This window comes from Nannospalax galili, unplaced genomic scaffold (assembly GCF_000622305.1).
Source record: "Nannospalax galili isolate Female #2095 unplaced genomic scaffold, S.galili_v1.0 scaffold206, whole genome shotgun sequence".
In the NCBI taxonomy this organism is placed as follows: Eukaryota; Metazoa; Chordata; class Mammalia; order Rodentia; family Spalacidae; genus Nannospalax; species Nannospalax galili.
Genome location: NW_008358101.1, coordinates 6,369,673 through 6,394,022, shown reverse-complemented (window position 1 = coordinate 6,394,022; position 24,350 = coordinate 6,369,673). Strand labels below are relative to the sequence as shown.

General features: G+C 36.5%; 1 protein-coding gene and 1 pseudogene across 12 annotated transcripts in view; one reads left to right on the top strand and one right to left on the bottom strand.

Annotated features, from left to right (window-relative positions):
* Positions 1 to 24,350, bottom strand: part of Fam135a (family with sequence similarity 135 member A) — a 99,995-nt gene that overhangs the window by 64,964 nt on the left and 10,681 nt on the right. For 8 of the 12 annotated variants that reach the window (XM_029557806.1, XM_029557805.1, XM_029557807.1 and 5 more), the window contains 3 exons: positions 21,340 to 21,429; positions 19,892 to 20,007; positions 5,790 to 5,869 (listed from right to left, as the gene is read on the bottom strand). In XM_029557806.1, coding sequence (XP_029413666.1) covers positions 5,790 to 5,869; positions 19,892 to 19,968 — 157 coding nt within the window. In that variant the 5' untranslated portion in view covers positions 19,969 to 20,007; positions 21,340 to 21,429. The remainder of the gene's footprint in view (positions 1 to 5,789; positions 5,870 to 19,891; positions 20,008 to 21,339; positions 21,430 to 24,350) is intronic. The other 4 variants (XM_017795164.2, XM_008856282.2, XM_017795165.2 and 1 more) reach the window with 1 other exon arrangement.
* LOC115068139 lies at positions 5,046 to 5,166 on the top strand (annotated as a pseudogene).

Sequence of the window (24,350 nt, the reverse complement as noted above, 5' to 3'; positions counted from 1 at the left end):
CACACACACACACACACACACACACACACACACACACGCACGCACGTACATGGATACACACACTAGTTAAGATATTATCTTCAAGTATTCCTGAGCAAAAGGCTTATCAATCTAAAGGGAAGCTCAAGAGGCAAGTTCCATGCCCTTTCAATATTCAATCAGTTCTTTCAGTTGCAGTTAGACAACTGAGCCTACAAAACATCTGTAAAGTTTTTAAGCATGCAAGTTAGAGATCAATACAGGAGAAACATACCTGCAAAGAGAAATAAAACGAAAACAGAGTACCCTATTAGTATTATTCTTAGGGAAAAACAGATAAAACAAACTCTTTCGCTGGTTCAAGAGAACACTGGTTGTTAAGAGCATGCACTGTTCTTTCGGAGGATCTGAGTTCAATTCCCAGCACCCATGTCAGGCAGCTAACCACTACCTATAATTCCAGCTCCAGAGGATCCAAGACCTGTGGCCTCCATGGGCTCCAGTATTTGTAAATGTACATATACATCTACACATGATTAAAAATAAAATAATTCTTTTAAAAATGTTTAAATAAAACAAAGCATTACTTTATGAATGATATCCATTCTCTGTAACATTTATGCCATACAAATGGCTTAGTGCTTCAACTTTGATTTGTATAAATTTTCAAAAAGCCAAAATCTTTAGAATTACTATTTAATCAATCAACAATAATAATTGTGGAGGGGGGACTAGAAAGGTGGCTCAGCAGTTAAGAACACTAGCTGCTCTTTCAGAGGACCTGGGTTTGGTTCACAGCACTTGCATGGTGGCCAGTTACAGGGGATCTGATGCCCTCTTCTGGCTTCTATGAACATTTCATGCACAGGATGCACTTACATATATGCAGGCAAAACATTCATACACAATAAATAATACATTAAAAAAATAATATCAATTGTGGAGACTTACTCAAATAGAGGTGTCCATAAAAGAAATTCATTTCTATTGTTCAGAATTTTTTTCTCTTAAAAAAAAAGGGACTGAGCAGCTATAAACTTTTCATTTTTCTGGTGAATATATCAGGACCAAACAACAAATTTAAAATATTTATTTGATAACTGAAACATCTGATAGAAGAAGCGTCTGATAAGACTAAATATAAATATCAAACTATCTAAATTGTCAAAGTTTCAGAGATAAAATGCAATTAAGGCTGACTGAGTTGGTGCTCTGAAATTACCTATGTAGTAAATCCTGATTCACTCTTAATGCAGTCTTGTCACTGTTAAGTAAAGTAGCGAATCCTGGATCTGGAGGTCAGTTACGGCAGGAAGAAGTCACTGAAAGAATGCTACTAGTCATGGACTTGGCTCACAAATCACTAAAGGTAAAATATTCAAATAGCCTCAGACAAACAACTATGAAAGCATAGAAATGTCATTTCCTTGTTGCCATGAAATAACATCTACTTCAATTTTCAGAACAGAAATGGCTTAAAGGTCCAGAAGGTGCTGAATGGCACAACTAATAACTTTTACATCGTTGAAACTACTAGATTCTAAGACTTCTGTCCAGATTCATCATTGTGAATCACTGTCAATCAAGATAGTGACAGCATCTTTCTTGACTAGGGACAGAAAAAAGAATTCCCGGCAGAACTGCATATAATACTTAGCAGCAAGCAAAGTCATTCAAAGACTGCTGGAGAAGGAAAAGCCATCAAGGGCTACTGCTGAATCTTTTGATAACTTATTGCTGATGTCCTTCCTCGTTCCCAGTTCAGCAACCAAGAAGTAGAGCTAATGTTTTCATGAAGTTTAGGTCAAGGTGACTTACGGGAAAAAAAAAAAAAGTTACAATGACAAAGCAATTTTCAATGAAACACATCAACCAGATTAAATACTTTGACATTTAATTCTACCTTCTACACCAATTTAATATATGATAAGATTTTACTTTCAAAGAGATTTGTCCACTTATCATTATGCCTATTGCCTGTTAATTCTGACATTCACTCTTTCTTGGAATTACTTCATAATACTAGGTATGGCTAAAATTTCTAGTAATCTCAGGTAGTTATCTAGGACCTAAGAAAAATAAGATAGAAATAATTCTGTGAATTATTAATTTTAAAATTTTAGTTGTAACAGAAATTTTATTTTTAAAAAATATTTTATTCATTATTTTATGTATATTACTGTACTGCTTGCATGTATGTAAGTGCACCCATGTCATACAAAGCCCGCAGAGGTCAGAAGAGGGTGTCAGATCCCCTCGTTCATGAACATAGGGAAACTGAGGCTTTCAGGTCCCTGGAATCTTGCACATGTGAATTTGTGGCAATGGTGACACTTAGCACAGGACTCATGCCAATTAAATTAAACAAGGGCCTAGAGGGGAGAAGAGAAATGGGTGGTGGGCAGGCCATAGACTGAGAAGTATTGGAGACTGACTGCTACTGGGTGAGGGAGAATATGAGTTACAAATGGTCTCTAGATGGTCTGACTAAACTCCAGTGGAGGAATTTATACTGAAGGAAATCTGGGTACAAATGCTTAACTGGTGAGGATTTAACAGGTAGGGTGGAATATATGAAGTTTGGTGGGGGGATGGGGGAAACATGGATGGGGGGTATCTAGATTTGATTAAGAACTGTTGTATAAAATTATAAACGCACAATAAAAAATTAAAATATATTTAATTTATTATTTTATGTATATGAATGTATTGTCTGCATGTATCTAAGTGTACCCATGTCATGCAAAGCCCTCAGAGGTGAGAAGAGGGCAACACGTACCCTGGAATTGGAGTTATGGACAGTTGTTGGTCACCATGTGAGTACTGGGATTCGAACCTGGGTCCTCTGCAAGAGCAGCCAGGGCTCTTAACCTCTAGCCGTCCCTCTGGCCCCTTTAATTTCTTAAACATGAAATCCATTTGCCAGAAAATGAAGAAGTTATATCTAACATGAATAAAGAGCTATATTTCAGTTTGATACAAGTAAGACTATGTAATATAATTAATGAAATTAGGAAATTGTTTTCTTTTAACCCATTTCATTTAGACCTTTCAATTATTTGCTAGGAATTTACATGTATCTGGTCTTGTATATGTTTTATCATTTCCCCAATTCTCTTTCTAGAATTCTTATCTCTTTCCTTATCCCCAATCCGATTCTTCTCACATCCCCACATGACTTCACATCCCCAATTCTATTTTTTCTGGATTCTAGATAATTTCACATATAAACATTTAAAATGCAGTGTGATTTCAGTTAGGCATGGTGGCGTACACCTTTAATCCCAGCACCTGGGAAGCAGAGGCAGAAGGATATCTGTGAGTTTGAAGCCAGTCTGGTCTACATAGAGAGTTCCAGGCTAGCTGGGGCTACAGGGAGATCCTGCCTCAAAAAATCCCCTCCAAAAATGTGATTTCACTAATTCCAAATTAAAATGACTAAAATATTAATTTCAGCATAAATTTATCCAGTCTAAAATGAAAAAAAAATAAAAAAACCTCATGCCTTCATATGCCTTAATATCAATTGTTAAGAATGTTCACAAATTTGACTTCTCTCCAAACTTCACTGTAATATAGTAACTGATTCTATTTTAAAAATTCAATCCGTCAAAGTATTCAAGAACATTTCTGAATTTATATAAACTATCTTGCCATCTTGAAAAGTATTTCACAAGCAAAAGCCTGACACTTTTTCAACTGGTATCTTCAAGAGAGGACACAAACCAAGATATTTCAACTGCTACATGTAAGGAAGTTCAAAGATGGGCAACAAACCGTATGAAAAGTCAGTTGCTTTACAACCTCTGTGTTTCTTGAAAGTGAATGTACACAAGGCTTCTTATGACGAGTATGTATACTTACATGACCTTTCATTTCCCCTTCTTAAGACAACAAAGCTATTTTCTTTTGTGGTCATAAGTAACAGTCTTTTTTTTTTTTTTTTTTTTTTTTTTTTTTGAGAACTGGTCTCCCTGTAGCCCCAGCTGGGCTGGAACTCGCTATGTACACCAGGCTAGACTCAAATGCAGAGAGATCCAGCTGCCTCTGCCTCTCAAGTGGTGGGATTAAAGGCGCACTCTACCATACCTGGCAGTAACGGTCGTTAGTAAATATTTTGATAGTCTTTTGAAGGAAAAACTCCTACTATGTACAATTCATAGAATCTAACATTAACTAGCATGTTAGTATCTGCAGTATGATAAAGAAGATAACTAGCAACTCAAATCTCGAGAACCATTAAAAAATTTTTTTAAACTTTTTATTTTTGTGTATGAGTGTATTGCTTGCATGTAGGTAGGTACACCCGTGCTATGCAATAAATGCCCAAGAGAAGTCAGAAGAAGGTGTCAGATACCCTGGGACTGGAGTTACGAACAGTTGTCAGTCACCATGTGGTGCTGGGACTCAAACCCAGGTTCTCTGCAAGAGCAGTCAGTGCTCTTAACTGTTGAGCCATCTCTCTAGTCCCCAGAAACATTTAATATCAGACTTCCACACTAACTCTAGAATTTCTCACTAACCATTTCATTTCCTAACTACATGGAATAAAATCACTTACAGGTTGCGTATTTATATCCAGAAAGCTTGGAACCAAGAAGTGTTTCAAATTTTGCCTTTCTTTTCAGGTTGTTTTGCTATCTTTGTGATGAGACCCAAGTTAAAGGCAAAAATTCCTATATGCTGTGCATGAAGTCTTGAGATAATTTCATATAACACTTTTTTAGTGTATCTCCATTTTGATAGCAACCTATCACAGTGCTCAAGTGTGGGATCGATTTGGTTTCTTTGCTGTGCTAGGGTTTACAATAGGGCCTCGTTCATGCTAGGTGAACAATGATCTACAACTCCAGTCCAAATGTGGAGCTGTCGACTTCTGGAGCTTTTCAGATTCCAGATTTGGAGATTACAGATGCTCAGCATGTATATGATATCAGGAATGCTAGAAAATGCCAAATGATCATGTTACCCTCACGAATTCTAACTTTCCTCAAACGCTGGTAAATAACAGTTATAATAATCTGCCTATTTTATACTTCCCACATTGCCTTCTGGCTCTCCTCAATGTTTTCTAATTATAGTAGCTAATCTAGGAAAAATATTGGTTAAAACAATGCTTTCAAAGAGAAGATTAGCATGCCCCTGCGCAAGGATGACATGCAAATTCGTGAAGCAGTCCATATTTTTACTTTAGGAATTCAAAATAAAGCAAACAAGATTAAATAATTTTAAAAAATGCATATTATAGCTGGGCCTGGTGACATACATCTGAAAATCCAGTATTCAAGAGGATGAAAACCTAGTATTCAAAAGCATATTATAAATTTTATCATAAAATACCCCTGTAAGCTGAGTGTGGTGGCACACATCTTTAATTCCAGCACTTGGGAGGCAGAGGCAGGCGGATCTCTGTGAGTTCCAGACCAGCTGGGGGTACAGGGAGACCCTGTCTCAAAAAGACCAAAACAATAACAACAACAACAACAAACCAAAAAAACCAAACACCCCAAAACCCTGTAATTATAAGTCAAATTATGTGTGGATTTTTACTGTGTACCTTTTAAAATTACAGCTTACATGATGTAATTGATACTTCTACCTGTGTCTGCTTTCATGAAACTCTCACATACATTCTTTCATAGGTTCTTTGTGTGAAATCTAATCAAGTCTGTTTATAAGGGAAACCATAATGATGCTGTTTGGTACCTTAGATTTATAATGAAAAGGTAAAAGTATTTATTAAACGTTACCATTGACCAATATGCTACATCAGATTTTTATTTTTAACTTGAAAGTATTCAGTGACTTACCCGTTGCATGTAACAAACTGGCTTCTACTCTGTGGGGAATTCTTGGTGGAATTTTCATAGATGCACGAATCTGGTAAAAACTAAAAGCAAAATAAATGAGGAAGTCATTTAAAAACATTAAAATACTATGCTCCAACTTGTATATTCTATATCTGTTTAAATAATAAGTTTGATCACATTTTCTCTGCTTCCTATAGTTGTATCCATTTCCCGTAACAGTTTACAGATCCGCTAGGTGTTTATTTTTTCTAAATAATTTTCAAGAGTAGTTTAAAATGATTAAACTTGTAAATACTATAAATATTGGAGAGGACATAGGTCAAGGTGATAGAGGCAGAACTAATTACAGTGAATGAAAAGGTCAAGGGCCTTAAATGCACTTAAAAAACTGCACAGAGACAGAGAGGACTATTGAAATAAAGGTCGCTTGAAAACTTAAAACACTGAGACTAAAAATCAAATCAGGTGATGCCTTTAAGTTAGAGGAAAGCAAAGTTTTCTCGGCTCTTTTGAAACTCCCATGTGACAAATGTGGCTAAATATTAAGTGAAATATTATAACTTTTAAATATAACTACATGATATAAAGGCTTATTAAGACTTGGGCTGGAGAGATGGCTTAGCAGTTAAGAGCACTGGCTGCTCTTGAAGAGGACCTGTGTTTGATTCCCAGCACCAACATGGTGGCTAACAACCTTCTGTAACTCCAGTTCCAGGGGATCTGACAACTTCTTCTGACCTCCATAGGCATTGTATGACACAGATGCACTTAGATACATGCAGGCAATACACTCATACACATAAAATAAAAATAATATATATATATTTTAAAAAGCTTATTAAGAGACTAAAATGCTACAAGGTTTCATTTTGAACTTATAGAAACAGTCATATTTGCTACGTGTCTAAACACAATCCTAAATGTAGCAACTTACAGAGAGTTAAGTGTTCAATGTATGTTTGTTAAATTTGGAGATAGAGAAAACATAATTTTAAATTCATATCATTACCTATAATAAAATGACATTACCAAAAAGAACAAAAAAGAACAAGTGTAGATAACAGCATGGAGCAAAAGGAGCCTCTGTGTATTACTGGTAGGAATGTATATTAGTACAGTCATTATGGAAAACAACACAGCAGTTATTCCTAACCTATACATAGTACTGCCCTATGATCCAGCGATCCTACTAAGTATATCCAAAGGCACTGAAATTTGTATGTGCACTCTGTATTGAAGCATTACTCACAACAGTTAAGTAAGCTAGCTGTCTATCCATGAGTGAATGAAGAAATGGTGCACATATATACAATGAAATGTATACTGCCTTTAAAATAGGGGAATTCAAAGCCCTATTCTGACTTCCATGGCATTGCACGACACAGGTGCACTCACACGCACTCAGGCAATACACTCATACACATAAAAATAATAAACATTTAAAAAATATATTTTACTTATTATTTTTTATTTTATGTGTATGAGTGTATTCCTGCATGTATGTAAGTACACTCCTGTTGGAGATCAGAAAAAGGCATTGGATGCCCTGGAACCTGAGTTATGAATGGTTGTTAGCTGCCATGTGGATGCTAGGAATCGAACCCGGGTTCTCTGCAAGAGCAGCCAGTGCTCTTAACCTCTGAGCTATCTCTTCAGCCCTGTATATTTCCTTTAAAAAGAAGGAAATTCTGTCATTTTCAGTAACATGGATGAACCTGAAAGACATTTTGCTATGTGAAATAATCCAGGTACAGAAAGACAACTCCTACCTAAGTTAGCTACAAATGAATCTAAAAAAAGTTGAACTCATGAAAGTGGAATACAGAAATGTAGAATGTACAAAGGTGGTAGTAGGGGCAGAAGGGGTAGGGAGGGGGCATGAATGTTGGCTAAAAGACACAAAGTTTCAGTTAAGATTAAGTCTCAATGATGACTGCATAGAAAGTGACTACATTTAATAATCACATACTGCATATTTCAAAATTGAGAAGACTTTTAATAGTCTTACCACACACAAAAAGTAGCTGAGGCACAGACATGTTAACTAGCTTAAATCATTCCAAAATTTACACATGTATCAAAACATCAAGTTGAATCCTGTAGAATAGCTCTTGATTTAAAAATTTTTTAAATATGAAAAGCCACCTGCTACAATACATTAAGGAAAACCTATTAGATATTTGTGAAGAATAAAGCACTACCTACATAGTCTACATGAAGGATCTGTGAACTTACTTAAAGGTTTGGTAATATGTATCTTTTAAATTTGTGGGTCATGTATTCATCCCTGTTGCAATGGACATGAAAAAATGGGTATGTATGGATTTGGCCCAGGGCAAACCAGACTTAGCCCCAGGACTAGTGTCTCCTCCTGTTTATGTACTCCCATAATTAGCAACTGATACACTGAATAGTATTTTATTTAGTATTATATAAAATATGACCTTAGTTAGAAATATGGACATTATTAGATTCATTTCCCACTTAGATTTGTTGGTAATAATTATAATTATCAGAAAAGTAGAAATTAATGTGGAAATAGAAAACAGAAAACAAAGTATAATATTGTTAAAATGCCATATCCAATGTGTGTCCTATGGTCATCAGTTCAGAACAAGGTATATTAGATATTGTGTCAATAAAGTATTCTATGCTGAAATGAAATAAAAAAAAGAACTCAACATTTGTGGGGTATAGTGGTGCTATCTTTCCTGCCAGCAAAAATAAAGTACTTCTGTTTTAAAGGCAGGGTGGGCTAGGTTATTTACAAAAACCTTTAACTAAAACAAAACTGCCTGATAAACTACAAAAACATTCCTTTACCCAATTACTGAAGAGCTGACAAGACAGGGTAGAATTAACAATCCCAATTTATGGGAAAGCAGAGAGGAAGGCCAAAGGTGAGGCTGCTTCTGTGCTCAGCCATTCCAGCAAATCTAAACTGATTGATAAAACCTGATAATCAGCCCCTAGAAGAAACTCTACAAACAGAAATGCAAAAAGGATGGGTATATAGGATGTTTTTTCTCTCTTCACACTTCCTTTTTTAAAAAAAATTATTTATTATTTTTATTTCAAGTGTATGCTTGTATTGCCTGCATGTAGGTAAGTGCACCCGTGTTGAACAATGCCTGCGGAGGTCAGAAGAGGCTGTCGGATCCCCTGGAACTGGAGTTATAAACAGTAGTTAGCTGCCATGTGGGTGCGGGGATTTAAACCCAGGTCTTCTGCAAGAACAGTCAATGTTCTTAACCACTAAGCCATCTCTCCAGCCCCTTCTTTTTTTTTTCCTTTTTGAATTGTTTGTATTTGTTTGTCTGTGTGGGTGAGGGGGGCAGACTGCAAACACTGAGTGAGCAGAGGTCAGAGGACAACTTTCCAGTCAGTTCTCTCTCCATCACGTTGGTCCTCCAATCAAACTCAGGTCGTCAGGCTTGGCAGCAAGTGCCTTTACCCACTGAACCATTTAACTAGCCCCCAAAAGAATATTCTTTCTCATCTGTCAGTCTGACAGAATCCCAACAGTTTCACAAAATACTCTGTGGCCAAGGGTGTGGGCAAACAGAGGCTTCCCAACAATGCCACTGAGAATGCACAACCATACAATGCCCTATTGTATAATGCACAACCATACAATGCCCTATTGGTAAGGTGAGGAAAAAGAACAAAACCACAGACCTTCAGCCTGTGACTCAGCAGCCCACCTTTACACTGCAATGTGGTGCAGCGCAGCTGAAAAAAGAATGTGGAGTGTCACCGCACTGTGGATGGATGACTGCTACAATTTTTTTTAACCGACAAAAGCACGGTACAGAGAGTGTGTACACTATGTACCTGAGAAGTAGGGCATGACTATGTATTTATTTGCAAGTATTTTTAAAAGAAGAAAATTGAAGGTTGTACCAAAAAATAACCATTATAATTTTATATAACTACAAAACAGTTAAAAATGGCAATCTCTAAATAACACTAAAACAAACTAGTTTATAATGTAGTATCTACTTTATTACAATTCCAGACTTATTTATAGTAATTTCTAATTTTTAATATACATCTATATATACATATAGTATGTGCTTGTGTGCACAGGTACATGAGCCCATGCTAAGGCCAGAGGAAGACATCAGGTATTCTCTACTGCGCTCAGTCTAATTCCCTTGAGACAGGGTCTCTCACTGAACCTGGGTTCACCGTTTTTTCGGCCAGGCTGTTAGTCAGCAAGCCCCAGTGATTCTCCTGTCTTGGTGTTGACTCCTAGTCCCAGCATTGTGGTTTCACATATAGAACCACACCTGGCTTTTTACATGGGTGTAGAGATTTGAACTCAGGTTCTTATGCTTATACAGCAAGGACCCTTATGCACCAAGCCATCTTTCCAGCCCTATTTTAGTGACTTTTAATATAGAGTATTTTGACTGCTTATTCCTCATGGGCTATACTTTATCAATAATAGAACCATAAAGAAATTTTTTGAGTGATAATGCTGCTGTTATTTTGAAACTATTCTTACATAATCTTCATACATAGCAAATAAACCAAATAATTATTTATGTCATTGGGAAGTAAGATTTTCAGTATAACTGAAGAGATGTAAATATAAAATTAAAAAAGTAAAGTCCTTGTAACTGTAAATTAGAATTGGAAATATTTGTAAAAATTTGTGATCTATTGTTCTCACAAAAATTTGCTAGCTCTGCCAACTGAAAAGGCCTAAAAGCACAGAACCCCCCAAAACATGTTTGTTTAGCACAAATATTGATTTCGTACTACTTTCTAGCAAAAGGAACCAGCAGAAATCTTGGCTGATTGCAGGTCTGAACAGCTGGTCAAATATCTGGGGATTGCTCAGTAGAAACGTCACAGAAACCAGGAAATGAAGGGTGTCCTTTGGGCATCAAACAGAATAATGAAATCATATCATTCTCAAACATGCTAAAAAAGATCCAAGTTCATTTAGGCATTGAATAAAAATACAGCATACAAGGGAATACCCTGAAGATAACTGAAGAGGATAAAGAAAAAAACCTTGTGCCCTGTCCACATGGACTGCACTTCAAAGTAAGAAGCAGGGAAGAAACACACTCTTCAGGGAATCCCTGAATTTAAGGGATTTAACAAGGCCAAAGGAGCAACAGAATTACAATCTTACTATTTTGAAATCCCTGGTAATACAATGACTCTCAGCAAAGACCTTCAACGGAGGCCATCAATTAAATTTAAAGAGAACTTTATAAGGGCCTACCAGGTTGGTAACACCTGGATGAGCCTTGTCAAAAAAACACAGCAGCCAGACATTCTATGTTCTGCAATGCATCCAAAAGAACATAGCATCACTTGAGCATTCTTTTTAAGAACTCTGCTGGAATTTAATTAAACCTTCAGATTAAATCACCAATTATATACTTTAAAAAAAATCTAAGCAATGTATAATCAATGCAACCTGTGATTTGAGGGTAGAAATTAATCCCATTCAATTAACTTAAAAACATTTACAAGCTAAAGGGGAAAATTTCCTCAACTACATTAAAGTTTATAAAAATGATAAAAACAAAAGTTCTTATGTGTTACAGAAACACACTGACTACAGGTGAAATAAGGAAAAAAAGTGTTGGGCCTAGGTCACAGGCACTGTTTAGTCTACTTTTTTTCCACGCTCGACTTTTCATTAAAGAAACACAAAGTGGACCTAGACTGTATTACCCTCAGAGCATAAGCAGAAGCAATGGTAAACTGCCTCTTGAAAATATGCTTGAAAATCTTAAAATGAGGGTCTGGAAAGATGGCTCAGCAGTTAAGAGCACTGGCTGCTCTCGCAGAGGACTCTTGATTAAGAGCACTGGCTGCTCTTGCAGAGGACCCAGGTTCAGTTCCCAGGACCCACATGGCAGCTAACAGTCATCAATAACTCCAGTTCCAGGGGATTTGACACCCTCGTCTGACCTCTACAGGTATTGAACCACATGAAGCAAAACACCCATCCGCATAAAAAAAAAATAATAAAAATTAAAAAAAATTCTTAAAATGGACACTAGGTAGAGATAAGGGTTAGCACAACAATGACTATTTGATGACTACTTGTATCCAATCACATATGAACTGCCATCAAGACTGTAATCAATGTCAGTAATACAAAAATTTAGGTAAAATTCTCTTTTCTAGCTTATAGCCCTTTGAATCAAACCATAAACTTAGCATGAGCTTAATAATTTCAGAATCATGAACAGATTTAATATAATCTTGTTAAAAGGTACTTTTGGGGCTGATGAGACAACTCAGTAGGTAAAAGCACCTGCTGGTAAGCCTGATGACTTGAACTCAATCTGCAGGAGTCACATAGTAGAAGGAAAGAACTGATCCACAAGTTGTTCTCTGAGTTCCACATGTTTGCTGTGGAACTTGCACACATACTTCCCCATCCCATTTACAATCAATAAATAAATGGAATGAGTTTTTAAAGCCATGCTGTACTGAATCTGGTTCCTTGAGAGCTACAGTGCTTTTCTAAGAGCATTAGGCTCCATGGCTTTTTGGCATTACTAAACTCTAAGAAAACAGCTTTCTGTCTATGTTCTTGCTCACCTCCGTTTCCACAGGACAATATGCTCTTTGCTTTGCAGCAGTACAACTCTGACATGGACATGGTGCCATGACACAATTAAGAAAAGCAACAGTAGCTCCGAGTATGTAATTTACTCCAGACAGCAAGTAAGAAAAGAAGAACAAAGGATTGCTTTGGATTTCTAGCACAACAGAAATCTCCCTCAGTACTTGTTTCACTGTTAGCATTACGCTCTATTATAGGCTTCCCAAATGGACTCAAGAACAAATCAAAGTCTGGTAACATTTTACTTGCTACACTACAGAGTAGTGTAGCAACATTCTGTTCATGTGTCCACATCTAAATATTTGACAATATTTAGCTAAATAAATTTGCTTTCTTCCAAAATGAATTAAACTCAACTCTAGAAATCAATGATTAATACTCTAAAGTTGTGATATTTAAAATGTGGTCATAAACTGGTGAGTCTCTGAAGTGTTTGTTACCAGTTTGTGGTGAAATAAAGTAAACAAATCACAAAGCACAGTATTTCAGTTGACTTTTTTTTATAGCAAGACTTTTCTCAGTAAAGAAAGCAGTATATTAATTTATATTCTGGCAAAAGTGTCCTATTTCTTTTTGAGATGGCAACAAACAATTTGCAGATGAGTTATTCTCAATAGCATTGACCTAAAGAATTCTAGAAACAGAACTCAGTAATTTTGTGATGACTTCCAAAGAGATGAAAAATTTCCCCCAGTTTACTTGAAGTTGGGATGCCTCAGTTTACCCCCCCTTACTTATCCTAAAGGATAAGGCCAATGAAAGCAGATGCTCAAATAGTAATCTTTCTTTGAGTTTGTAAAGGGCAATATTCCTTCATTTGGAGCCCTCTTGACAGACATTTTGAATGAGTCATTTGGGGGGTTACTATAGGTCTTACTTTGGCATTTTCTTATGTGTATATTATTACATTTTGTTGTCACTGGTTCTCCTCAGATTGTGTACTTCTAATATAATAAAACCTTAAGATAATTTATAATACCCATTTATAAGGACTAAATTCACAGTCCATTTAGTACTACACTTGTGACTAATGCTTTAGAATATTAATTCTGGTTTTAGGGTTATAAAGTCACTGTATTTAACAAAATTATAAAACACATTAAATTAATTTATTTAGATTGTTCATATCTACACTTTTTTTTCACCAAGGAAAAACAATGCAATTACAGAAAAGTAGTTATGTAAATAAATTAGAAATGTTAATTCTCTATTGAAGGCAAGTAGACTTTCTGAAATAATTTTTAAGCAGAGTAATGTATTCAACAAGTATAAGCAAATATGTAATTTTGCAATTCAGCTAAAGATTAAGAGTGGTTAAGCCTGGCCTAGTGTGCTGGAAGATGAGGTACTGGAAAAGAGCTGAGGAGTCCATGACAAGATCATTTCAGAGCAGTCAGCCCACAGCTGACCACAGGTGCTCGGGCAAAGCTGGCTGACATCAGCACAGCCAGTCTGGATGCTTATGAAAAACAATGAATGGGTGCTGCTTCAAATTACTTAAGTGAAGAGTTGTTTAAGGAATTATTACCCGGACATCTAGATAGCCTGGTTTGCCTACATCAATCCTCATCTTCACCTTATATTGGTCAATCAATTATATATAGTCCTTATAACACATAATTGTGTGTATCTGCTGTTTTGTAACAAATTATTCACATAGTTTATAAGTAGTATGAGTTTTCCAACTAGATGCTTTATAATGTCTTTTATCTTTATTTAACAGAAGCCATAATTCAAACTAAAAAGATTATTATGCTTATTAGGTTAGCATCTTAAATATGGTGGTATATTTCTCAACTTTAGGTACATATTAGGATTCTAAGGAAGATTTTAACGGGGGGAAGCAGTATCAATTAACAAGGGTATTAAAATATCCAGTAATAATTGAATAAAGGTGAATTATTTCCTTTTATTAAACAACTTCTGGGGCTGGAGAGTGGCTCAGCAGTTAGAAGCACCTGCTGCTCTTGCAGAGGACTGGAGTTCGATTCCCAGCACCCACACGGCAGCTAACAACCATCTGTAACTACAGTTCCAGGGGAATCCAATGCCCTCTTCTGACTCTGCGGCACTGCATGAGAGAGGTGCACTTACACATATGCAGGCAATACATTCATACACATAAAAATAAAAATAATAAAAATGTAGAAAATACAATGTAAGAAAATACTTGAATTAAAAATGTCTATGTACAGTGAATTTTAAAAATTCATTAGAAGAGGACATCAAGATGGCTCAGTGGGTAAAGCATTCATTGCCAAACCTGACAACATGAGTCTGACCCCTGGGACTCACATGGCGGAGGGACTCCTGTAGGTTGTTTCTGACCTCTACATGTGAACTGTGGTACACACACCCACACGCATACACTTATATTCACAAAATAAATGTAATTTTTCTTTAAAAAAGAATTCATTACAAGAGTTCACTGAAGTAATGACTTTCTGTCCTTTTATACCTTTCTTATTTCATACACATGCTAAATAAAACACCATTTTCTTCTTCTTCTTTTGGGGGAGGGTTGTTTTTGAAGATGGGGATCTTGCTATGTAGCCATGGACTAGAACTCACTTTGTAGACCAGGCTGGCACTGAACTTGCAATAATCCTCTGGCATATGCCTCCAAAGTGCTAGGATCACAGGGATGTGCCACCATGCCATGTTAAAACACTGTTTTCCAGGATGATCTTCAATAGACATAAGGAATCAAGAATGGCTCTTTGGGCTGGAGGGATGGTGCAACCATTAAAGGCTTGGGCTCACAACCAAAGGAATGGCTATTTGTGAACAATTCATTAAATTCCATTACAAAGAACAGTGCAAGAAAGCTGCAGAGGGCTACAAAATCAAGTCTCACAGGTAATCAGGGCAGTGTTTTACTATGAAAATTTATTTTGCCCTTCAATAAGTTTTTTTTAATTATTTTTATCTTATGTGTATGAGTGTATTGCCTGCATATATGTAAGTATACACCCATCTGTGAAATGCCCATGGAAGTCAGAAGAGGGCGTCAAATCCCCTGGAACTGGAGTTACCGATGGTTGTTAGCTACTATGTGGGTGCTGGAAACTGAACCTAAGTCCTTTGCAAGAGCAGACTGCTTTTAACTGCTGAGCGATCTCCTTAGCCCCTCACTGAGTTATTGGTAAGACACTAATACAAGTTCTTCTTAGATCTAGAGTTTCATACAGAAGATATATTAAAATCAATGATGATTTTGCTAAATCACTTAAGAGTAGTCAAATCAGAAAGAAATGTGGATTAGCCTAAGAGCAAAAAATGGGGAAAAAATGTATACTTATTTTTTTGTGTTGGAAATGTGAATGCATTTCTTGAAGACAATAAGAAAATTGAAGCTAATGGTTAAAAGAGTGTTCACGAAGCTGGAGAAATGGCTCAGCAGTTAAGAGCACTGGTTAAGAGGCCAGTACTCACATGGCAGCTAACAACTGTCCATGACTTCAGTTCCAGGGGATCCAATACCCTCTTCTGGCCTCCACGGGCATTATACAAATGGGTGTATTTATATATGCAAAGCCATTCATATTCATAAAATAAAGTTTTGTAAAAAGCAAAACAAAAAAAGGTCTCTCTGAACCATTCATCTCTTTGGATCCTTGTCTCCATCAGGAGAACAAGCTGCAGGATGAAAAACTGTAAAACAAAGCTATGTCTGCCCAGCTGAGGCCCTTCTGCATCAGCTAGCACTCACTCAACCTATCAGCTGACTGTGGACTGATGAGTTAACCAGCAAAGCTTAGCCAAGCCATCCCAGCTCAGCAGAACTATTCAGCCAATGTACAGAGACTTTCAAGCAGAAATGCACGCTGGTTGCAATGCCATTCAAGCTTGGTATTTGCTAATGGCTGTTAATAGCTGTATTACCATGACTATAAATAAAAAATACAGAAATTGATGCCACTGATATACACCATAACAAAAATTTAAAACACACTGACTTTAAGGACAATCTAACAATGTCAGTATGGATAAGCCTTGTAAGACTGCACAGCATAGGATAAGCTAAAGAAAGGATTCATCACCTTACATGCAGAGTCTAGAGGGACTAACTTTGCTACTTGGAAAATAAAATGTTTTTGTTTCTAGTCTCCTAAAAGAATTTCAATATAAGGTGAAGTCCATGCACAAAGTTCAAATTGAGAATGTTATTATATGGGTTCCCCCCCAAATCACAAAGAGGGTTCTAAATAAAACACTTTGAGCTTGATAAAATGATTTTTAGGAAGTTCACAGGAATGATCCCACAAAATTCTGATTCTCAAGTGGTAGTGATTACACTTGGAGAACATGTTTCAAAAAAAATTATGGGCATGGGTTTTTTAAGTATTGAAGAGAGCTGATCATACAAAACCCAGGAGGCAGAGGCAGGTAGATCTCTGTGAGAAAAAATAAAATTATGGAATAGGGCATATCAGGCATAGAGAAGTGAGTTGAGTCCAAAGAGCCATCAGTCTGGACTCCTAACCTATTCTGTGTGACGTGCTTAGCCAACAAACGACAGTGGAAGCAACAATGTGCCAATTTAAGGGGCCTTGCATCCTCTGCTCAATTCTTTGGGCTTTCTCTCTGTTTTGAGAACCAAGTTAGGTTATTTTGCTGATGAATGAGAGACTACAGGTGCAGAGATGAGCACAGCAGGGCTATTTTCTTGTTTCCAACAAGATGGCAAAATCACCACCCCCAAATACCCCTAAAACTAAGAAATCTACTGTACCCAGCTAGTCACAGGTTCCCTACTACAGTGAGAGGATGGACTTCATGGAGCCCTGGTGAGACGGATACTCTATATTTTATAAAGACATGTGTAGCTCTGACTTCAGTTACTAGACATTCACTCATCCCTCATCTTCACTCAAGGTTGTGTATTTAGCAAGCTGAGCTTGAAGCTAATCTTCAAAGAAAAAATACAATAGACTTCCTGACCTACATCCACCAAAGGAATGGACAAAAAACTCTGCCAGTCCCCAAAAGCCTATTATTTTATGAAACACCAGAGTCTTTCTTCAAAAAATGGGGGATCTTTAGGAACATTTAACAAATTTCCTTTAAGCCTGAATTTAAATTTTAAAAATGTCTCTATAATAGGGAAAGGAGAAAATAGTGGCAACTGGATCCCAGTGGTCTTTTCCCCAGGAAAGAACCTTTAGGTTAAACTGTCTTAAACTCAATCTATGTATTTTCTAGCTTTTTTCTTATAGTTTTCTATAAGTTGTTAGACTGCCACAGGCACAGTGGAGAGGAATCAGATTCCTTCCCTTTCTATCTCACCAGGCTAGAAATAAATCCAGTTTCCTTTACCAAATTTTGTTTCCTCATTTCTTTTGGAATGCAGGGAAACTAAGGCGACACATTACGGACCTGAGCACTGGATGCTATCATCACTGAACAGACCTTCAGAGCTGCAGCGGGAGTGACTGCAAGTTCTTATGAGTTGCTGCCTATGTCTTTCTTCTGGATTTTTTTGTTTTTCTGTTTGTTTTTGAGACAAGCTCTTGCTGTATAGATCAGACTGATCTGGAACTTTTATTATTATTATTTATTATTTTTTTGGTGTTTTTAAGACAGGGTTTCCCTGTAGCCCCAGCTGGCCTGGAACTCACTGTGTAGACCAGGCTGGCCTTGAACTCACTGAGATCCACCTGCCTCTGCCTCCCAAATGCTGGGATTAAAGGCATGCGCCACCACGTCTGGCTGAACTTTTATATAGTTCAGGCTAGCCTCAAACTCATGATCCTTTGTCTCTGCTTCCTGAGTGCTAGGATTATGTGTGTACCACCATGCCAGGTTATATTTCTGTTTCTTCCATGCCATCATTAATTTAACATATCACAATTTTCATCAAGTTAATAAGTACTTATAATCATAATTTTATTCTTACTTGGAAGCTACTCATGGTTTCTTAAATCCAGTGTCAACTCATCTGCACACATTAAAGCCTGACATTAAAGCCTGACACAATTTGCCTTTTTTTTTTTTTTTGAGGCAGTGTCTCCTTGTAGCCTCAGTTAGTCTAGAACTTGCTATGTAGACCAGGCTGGCCTCAATCTCACAGAGATCTACCTGCCTCTGCCTCCCAAGTGCATTAGCCACCATACCCAGCAACACTCCTAGCACTAGGAAGGTTGAGGCTCAGAACTGCCCCAGTTCAAGGCCAGTCAGGCCTACAGAGCAAAACTGATCTCAATAAACTCAAAACAAACTAACTAAATGACGAAACAGACAAAAAATATGTTCATTCCTTTTGCTAAGACTTGATTCCACTACTTACTTGGTTCAAATTTCTCTTTTACTAAAAGGATCTTTTACTTCATCTTTGCCTATTCAAGCCTTATCCATACTTTGATCCTATCTCTCTGAGGCAAGATAAACAGGAAAACATAAGGGGACATGAGGAGGGAAAGAAACCCCTCACCTTCAGATCTAGTTTGCCTCTCTTGCTGAGAGTCAAGAAATTCAACACAACTGATAAAAGCCAAAACTGCCTTACAGAGACAATGCTTGTTTTCCTCAAGACATTTCAAACAAGAATGTCCATAAAATTCTCAAAGAATAAAAATATTTTTAAAAGATAAGTTATTAGGGGCTGGAGAGATGGAGAGAGAGCACTGACTGCTCTTGCAGAGGACCTGGGTTCGATTCCCAGCACCCAAATAGTGGCTAACAATCATCTATAACTTCAGTTCCAGGGGATCCAATGCCTTCTTCTGACCTCCACAGGCACTGCATGGCACAGGTGTACTTATACACATGCTGGTAATATACTCATACACACAAAATGAAAATAATAAAATACTTTTTAAAAAGATAAGTTATTCAATCTCAAGTAGTCAGCCCTAAACAGACATACACAAGAGCAATATTAAAAGGACTCAGGAGGTTGTGTGTATCTACATATGTAGATATACACACACTCACACACATATATATGTAATAGTAATGAAGAGCTCATGAATTTGAGAGGCGATGGGGTGATGTGGGAGGAGCTGGAAGGGGAAGAGGAAAGAATGGAAATGATGTAAATACAATGCTCATGTATGATATCCTAAAAAAAAAAATGTTTAAATTTTAAAAATTGGGGGAGAGTAAATAAAAACTAACTATGCTTACTTAGGGCTAGAATGTTTGTAACTTTGAATCTCTACAGCCTTCCTATAGCTACTGAAGCTTCATCATATATGTTTTATATTTCTACTTAGCTGTTTTGTGTATGTAACTTCCTCATTACACTACATATTTTAAAAAGCAAAAATGAGATCTTACACATTTCCATTAAAGCCCTCCCTTTTAATGCTCAATACAAATCCACAAATACATGCTAAATATACTCAGCTTTACTGCCAAATCCCTGTGAATTATCTCCAAATATGCATTTAAATAAAATTTCTTAGAAAATAATCACCTGAATACAAGCCCATTGCTTTCTTTGTATATGTTGGAACAAACACATGTAATTAAACTCTTACAATAAAATACACACCCTCTCTGGAATAAATCCACATTGTAGAACTTGTTTAGCTCCACGGAGAATTCTACCATTGCTTGAACTTCAGTCATTTTTAATTTATACCCAGAGGACAAATCAGGTAACAGCACCTTAGTTAGAAAGGAGGGTGGGGGAGAAATCATGAGAAACACAACAAAAATATCAATTTATCAGCCTAACTTAGCTTAATCCAAGTAAACAGTAGGCTACTTTTATCACTTAAGTTTTGTTGGTTACAATGCTTTTCTAAGATTCTTTCCCTTGATGACATCCATGTGATAATCTATGAATTGTTGCTGTTGAGTTCTTAAATGACATTTTAAAGCTGTTTTATTTTTTTTAAGGGGGGGTGGTGCTGGAGAGATGGCTCAGTGGTTAAGAGCACTGGCTGCTCCTGCAGAGGACCTGGGTTTATTTCCCAGCATCCACATGGCGGTTAACAGCCATATATAAGTTCAACTCCAGGGGAATCCAATACCCTCTTCTGGCCTCTGAAAGCACTGCATGCACATGGTACAAAACATACAGAAAATAAAAGTTTTGAAATTTTTTAAAAATATTAAAAAAAATAGAAATAAAAGACTTCCCCCCCTTCATTATAAAAACCTGAAGCATTCATTTTCAAAGAAGAAACACACACAGGCAAATGAAAAAACATTTATAATTCCACTAAAATATATAGTTTCGTATGTGCACTTTAGTATAATTATATAAAACTGGAATCAGTGACAAGTACATTATAGAACTTACTTATCTCAGTTAACTTTGTGATGAACATTTAAGCCAATAAATGTAATTGTATGACATTACTTAATTTAATTTAATTTTTTTGTTGTTGTTATTTTGAGACAAGTCTCCTTGTAGCCCCAGCTGGCCTGGAACTCACTATGTAGACCAGTCTGGCCTTGAACTCACAGACATCCGCCCTGCCTCTGCCTCCAGAGTGCTGGGATTAAAGGCATGCCCCACCACACATAAAATAATATGACATTATTTTAAATTGTAGCTATTATACTGCAAGCAGCTTACAGTTTAAACAATCACCTATTCTTGGGTATTTGAGTGGTTTCTATCTTTTGTTATTTCAAAAAAACAAACAAAAAAAAAAAAACAAACCTCACAACAATCAGCCTTACTAAGAACATCTATTTTAAAAAAGTAATTTAGAGAAAAAAATGTTGGGAGGCAATTCTCCAGTGACCTCTGGTATTCCTCCTTTTCAGAGACACTAACAGCCTTTGTTCTAGACTATCTATAGAATGATGTTTGTATAGTGTCTTAAAAGTCAAAATATGTCTCCACAGTATAGCAGGCTAACTTGTTAGCTGCAAGTGGAATAAAATCTCAGACCCTTCACAGTTCTTGAAAAAGCACTTTACTGAAATGTAGCAAACATTCTAATTTATAATGAAGTAAGTGCAAAAGAAATGCTATATTCTTACCTCTGCTGATCAATTCATTTTAACATTATTAAATAACCAATCTTGAGTTTACAGTTACTGACTCTTGATGTTAAAAATATATTATTTCCCCTATGAGAAAGAAACAATAAAATATCAAACAAAATTGGAGATATAAAAAAGTCTATTTCAAAGATATCTACTCGTCATTACATTCTCAATTTACACATAAGATCTACATTCTCCATAAAGCTTGAGAATACATTCTAATTTCATTCTTATCATTAACTATTATATGTCTCTATTAAGGATTCACTTATGTATAATTCACAGTACAAAAACAAAGAATTCAGAAACAATTCTCATGAACACTGAAAACATTAGAAGCCTATTATTAATTTTACGATGTAGAGCTCATAATTTTACATAACTGAGTAGTGATTTTTGAAATTTCATATACGTATGCACATACATAGATTTCATGCAGACCTGTATGTGTAAAATAAGCTACTTAAAATATTTTGACAAAAATGATGCCTGACTATGCTACATTTTTTCCTCACATTTCAAATATTATTTAGATTTAAAAAATTTTGCCTTTTGTATAATCATTTTAGGATCTAAAAACATTAAAATGAAGACCATGTTTATTAATTTTTTCTCCCCTGTCATAAAGGTGGAAACTCTGTCAACTTTTAAAGCTGCTACTTTCAACTTTAATAATCTCATCAGCAGTATAAAATGATCAAAATAGATGAAATCAATGTTTCTTTATATAAGCTATTCCACATTCATGGAAATAACATTTACTCTAAGACAGCTTCTCCTATGTCCATTTTCTTGTGAGCAGGGTTAGATCCTACTCTGGCACTGACTCTGAGTCAAGTCTGGTCAAGTCTCTATGTCTTAACACATTTGAATATATAAAGTAGGTATTCATTCAAACATTTACTGAACATCTACTACGAGCTCTCAATGACAATAGTTGAAAAGTACAGCTCAGTTTGGGATCTTAAAAGAGCTAACCAACTGTAAGAAAGCAATTAGTATACACAGTATAGCAAAAAGGTATTAACATGGGTTTAAGATATGAGTCCCAAGACCCAACATTTTGAGGTTGCCTTCCTTGTACTTCCATCCCTGTTACAGTACAGTGTAACCCTCTTACATAAACCAGAAGTAGGCTTTTTACATGAAAGAAAAATAAACTTTAATCTCTTAAGCTCCTTTCATTTGGGGAACCTACTGTAGCAATTTGGCCTTTTTTTTTAGTACAGAATTTGATACAAAAAGTAGGGTATAGCTACAACAGAATCCTAAAACATATGAATAAATACCAGAAGTAGGGTACAGTTGTAACCAAAAAATCTCAAGATACATAGCACTAGCTTAGTAACTACACACCGGGCAGTAAAGAAACATACTACTATACTAGTAACCCTCTTACATAGAGCAAAACAACTGATAAAAATGTTGTCTACAGTAACTTGCACAACTAGTTGTTCATAAAAGTCCAAAGCCCCCCAGAAAAGTAAATACAAAGTATCATAACCCTGGTCCTTTGCTATGTTTACTTTGGCTAGTCTGTAAGCAAAGGTGGAAGGAAATAAAAGAGCAGAAATTAACATCTTGCAGTCTACTACTCCAATATCCTAAATCAGGATTGGTACCTTCAAAGGGAATTCTAAAAATTCTTGACAAAACACAGGAACCCAAATTTATGGTTAAGATTAGGTTAAGGATGCTGCTATCCCACCAATACCTATTTTACCACATTGTTTCAAGAAAATGGACACTAAAATGAGGGATAAGGATGTAGCTCAATAAAATAAGACCATTAAAATGTACTGGGAGTACAGAGAGAAACAAATCCAGGAAAGAAGTTTAGTTTAGTTACCATCACATAAAATGGAATGGTGAAAAAACAGAAAAATCTCACTATGTTTTTACAGAACACTTTGTCAAAGAACCTACAAAAGCCTGTGACTGTGTAACTTGGAAGCTTTAGAATCTGCAGTAGCTGGAAACAGGCTATGAAAGCTCTACCTTCCAAAGCAGACAAACTCTCAACTCGAGCTTTAACGTGGCTATAGAGGTTAACGTAAGGAAGGGGTACCCAGACAGCAAGGAGAGGGATCATAATGCAATAGACACAGGCGTTCAAACCAGAAAGCAGAACTCGGGTAGCCTTCCACTTCCAGGGAAAGGTATCTTTGTCATTCTAGGCCAGCATTGTTCTCAGCTAGGCAGTGCTTCTTACTGTTTGTTAAAAATGGGAAACCTTTTATTGTTCTGCTTCTGATCTCGTCACAAAATACTGGACAAGGGTAGGAGGAATGGAGGTAGAGCAGATAGCTGTTTGTTTATGGGTCACTGGACTTGCAGATGTCTCCATGACCTTAGACTAGTGCAACACATGGAGGGCATTTTGGTTGTTTTGTTTTTCAGAAAGGCATGCAGCAGTGTTTTCAACAGGACACACATGGATATTTGGATGGGTAGAGTGGCAGCCTGGTACACGGCTTCTCATATCCTTTTGCCCTTTCCTAGGCAAACGGTTACCCAGCCTGAGAGTATTTCTCAGTCTCTATCAAGAAGTTACCCTACCCATGAAATGTGGCCAAGTGATCCTACTCATGGAATAGAAACTCAAGTGATGCCTGCATATCTGCCTCTCTTGTTTAAAAGGAAATTCTCTGCCCTGAACGTCTTTCCCTCCTTTATTTTTCACAGGCTGGAATATTTTCTGGACAGTGGTCTAGTTTTTTAAAAACATATTTTATTCATTATTTTTATTTTATGTGCATGAATGAGTGTACTGCCTGCATGTATGCAAGTGTTACCTCTGTCACGCAATGCCCACAGAGGTCAGAAGAGTTTTGGATCCCCTGGTACTGCAGTTATGGATAGTTGTTAGTCACCTTGTGGGTGCAGGGACTCAAACTTGGGTTCTCTGCAAGAGCAGTCAGTGCTCTTAACCGATGAGACATCTCTCCACTCTAGTTCCTTTTTTTTTTTTAAATCGCAAAGATTAGGACAAAACCCTGAGAAGC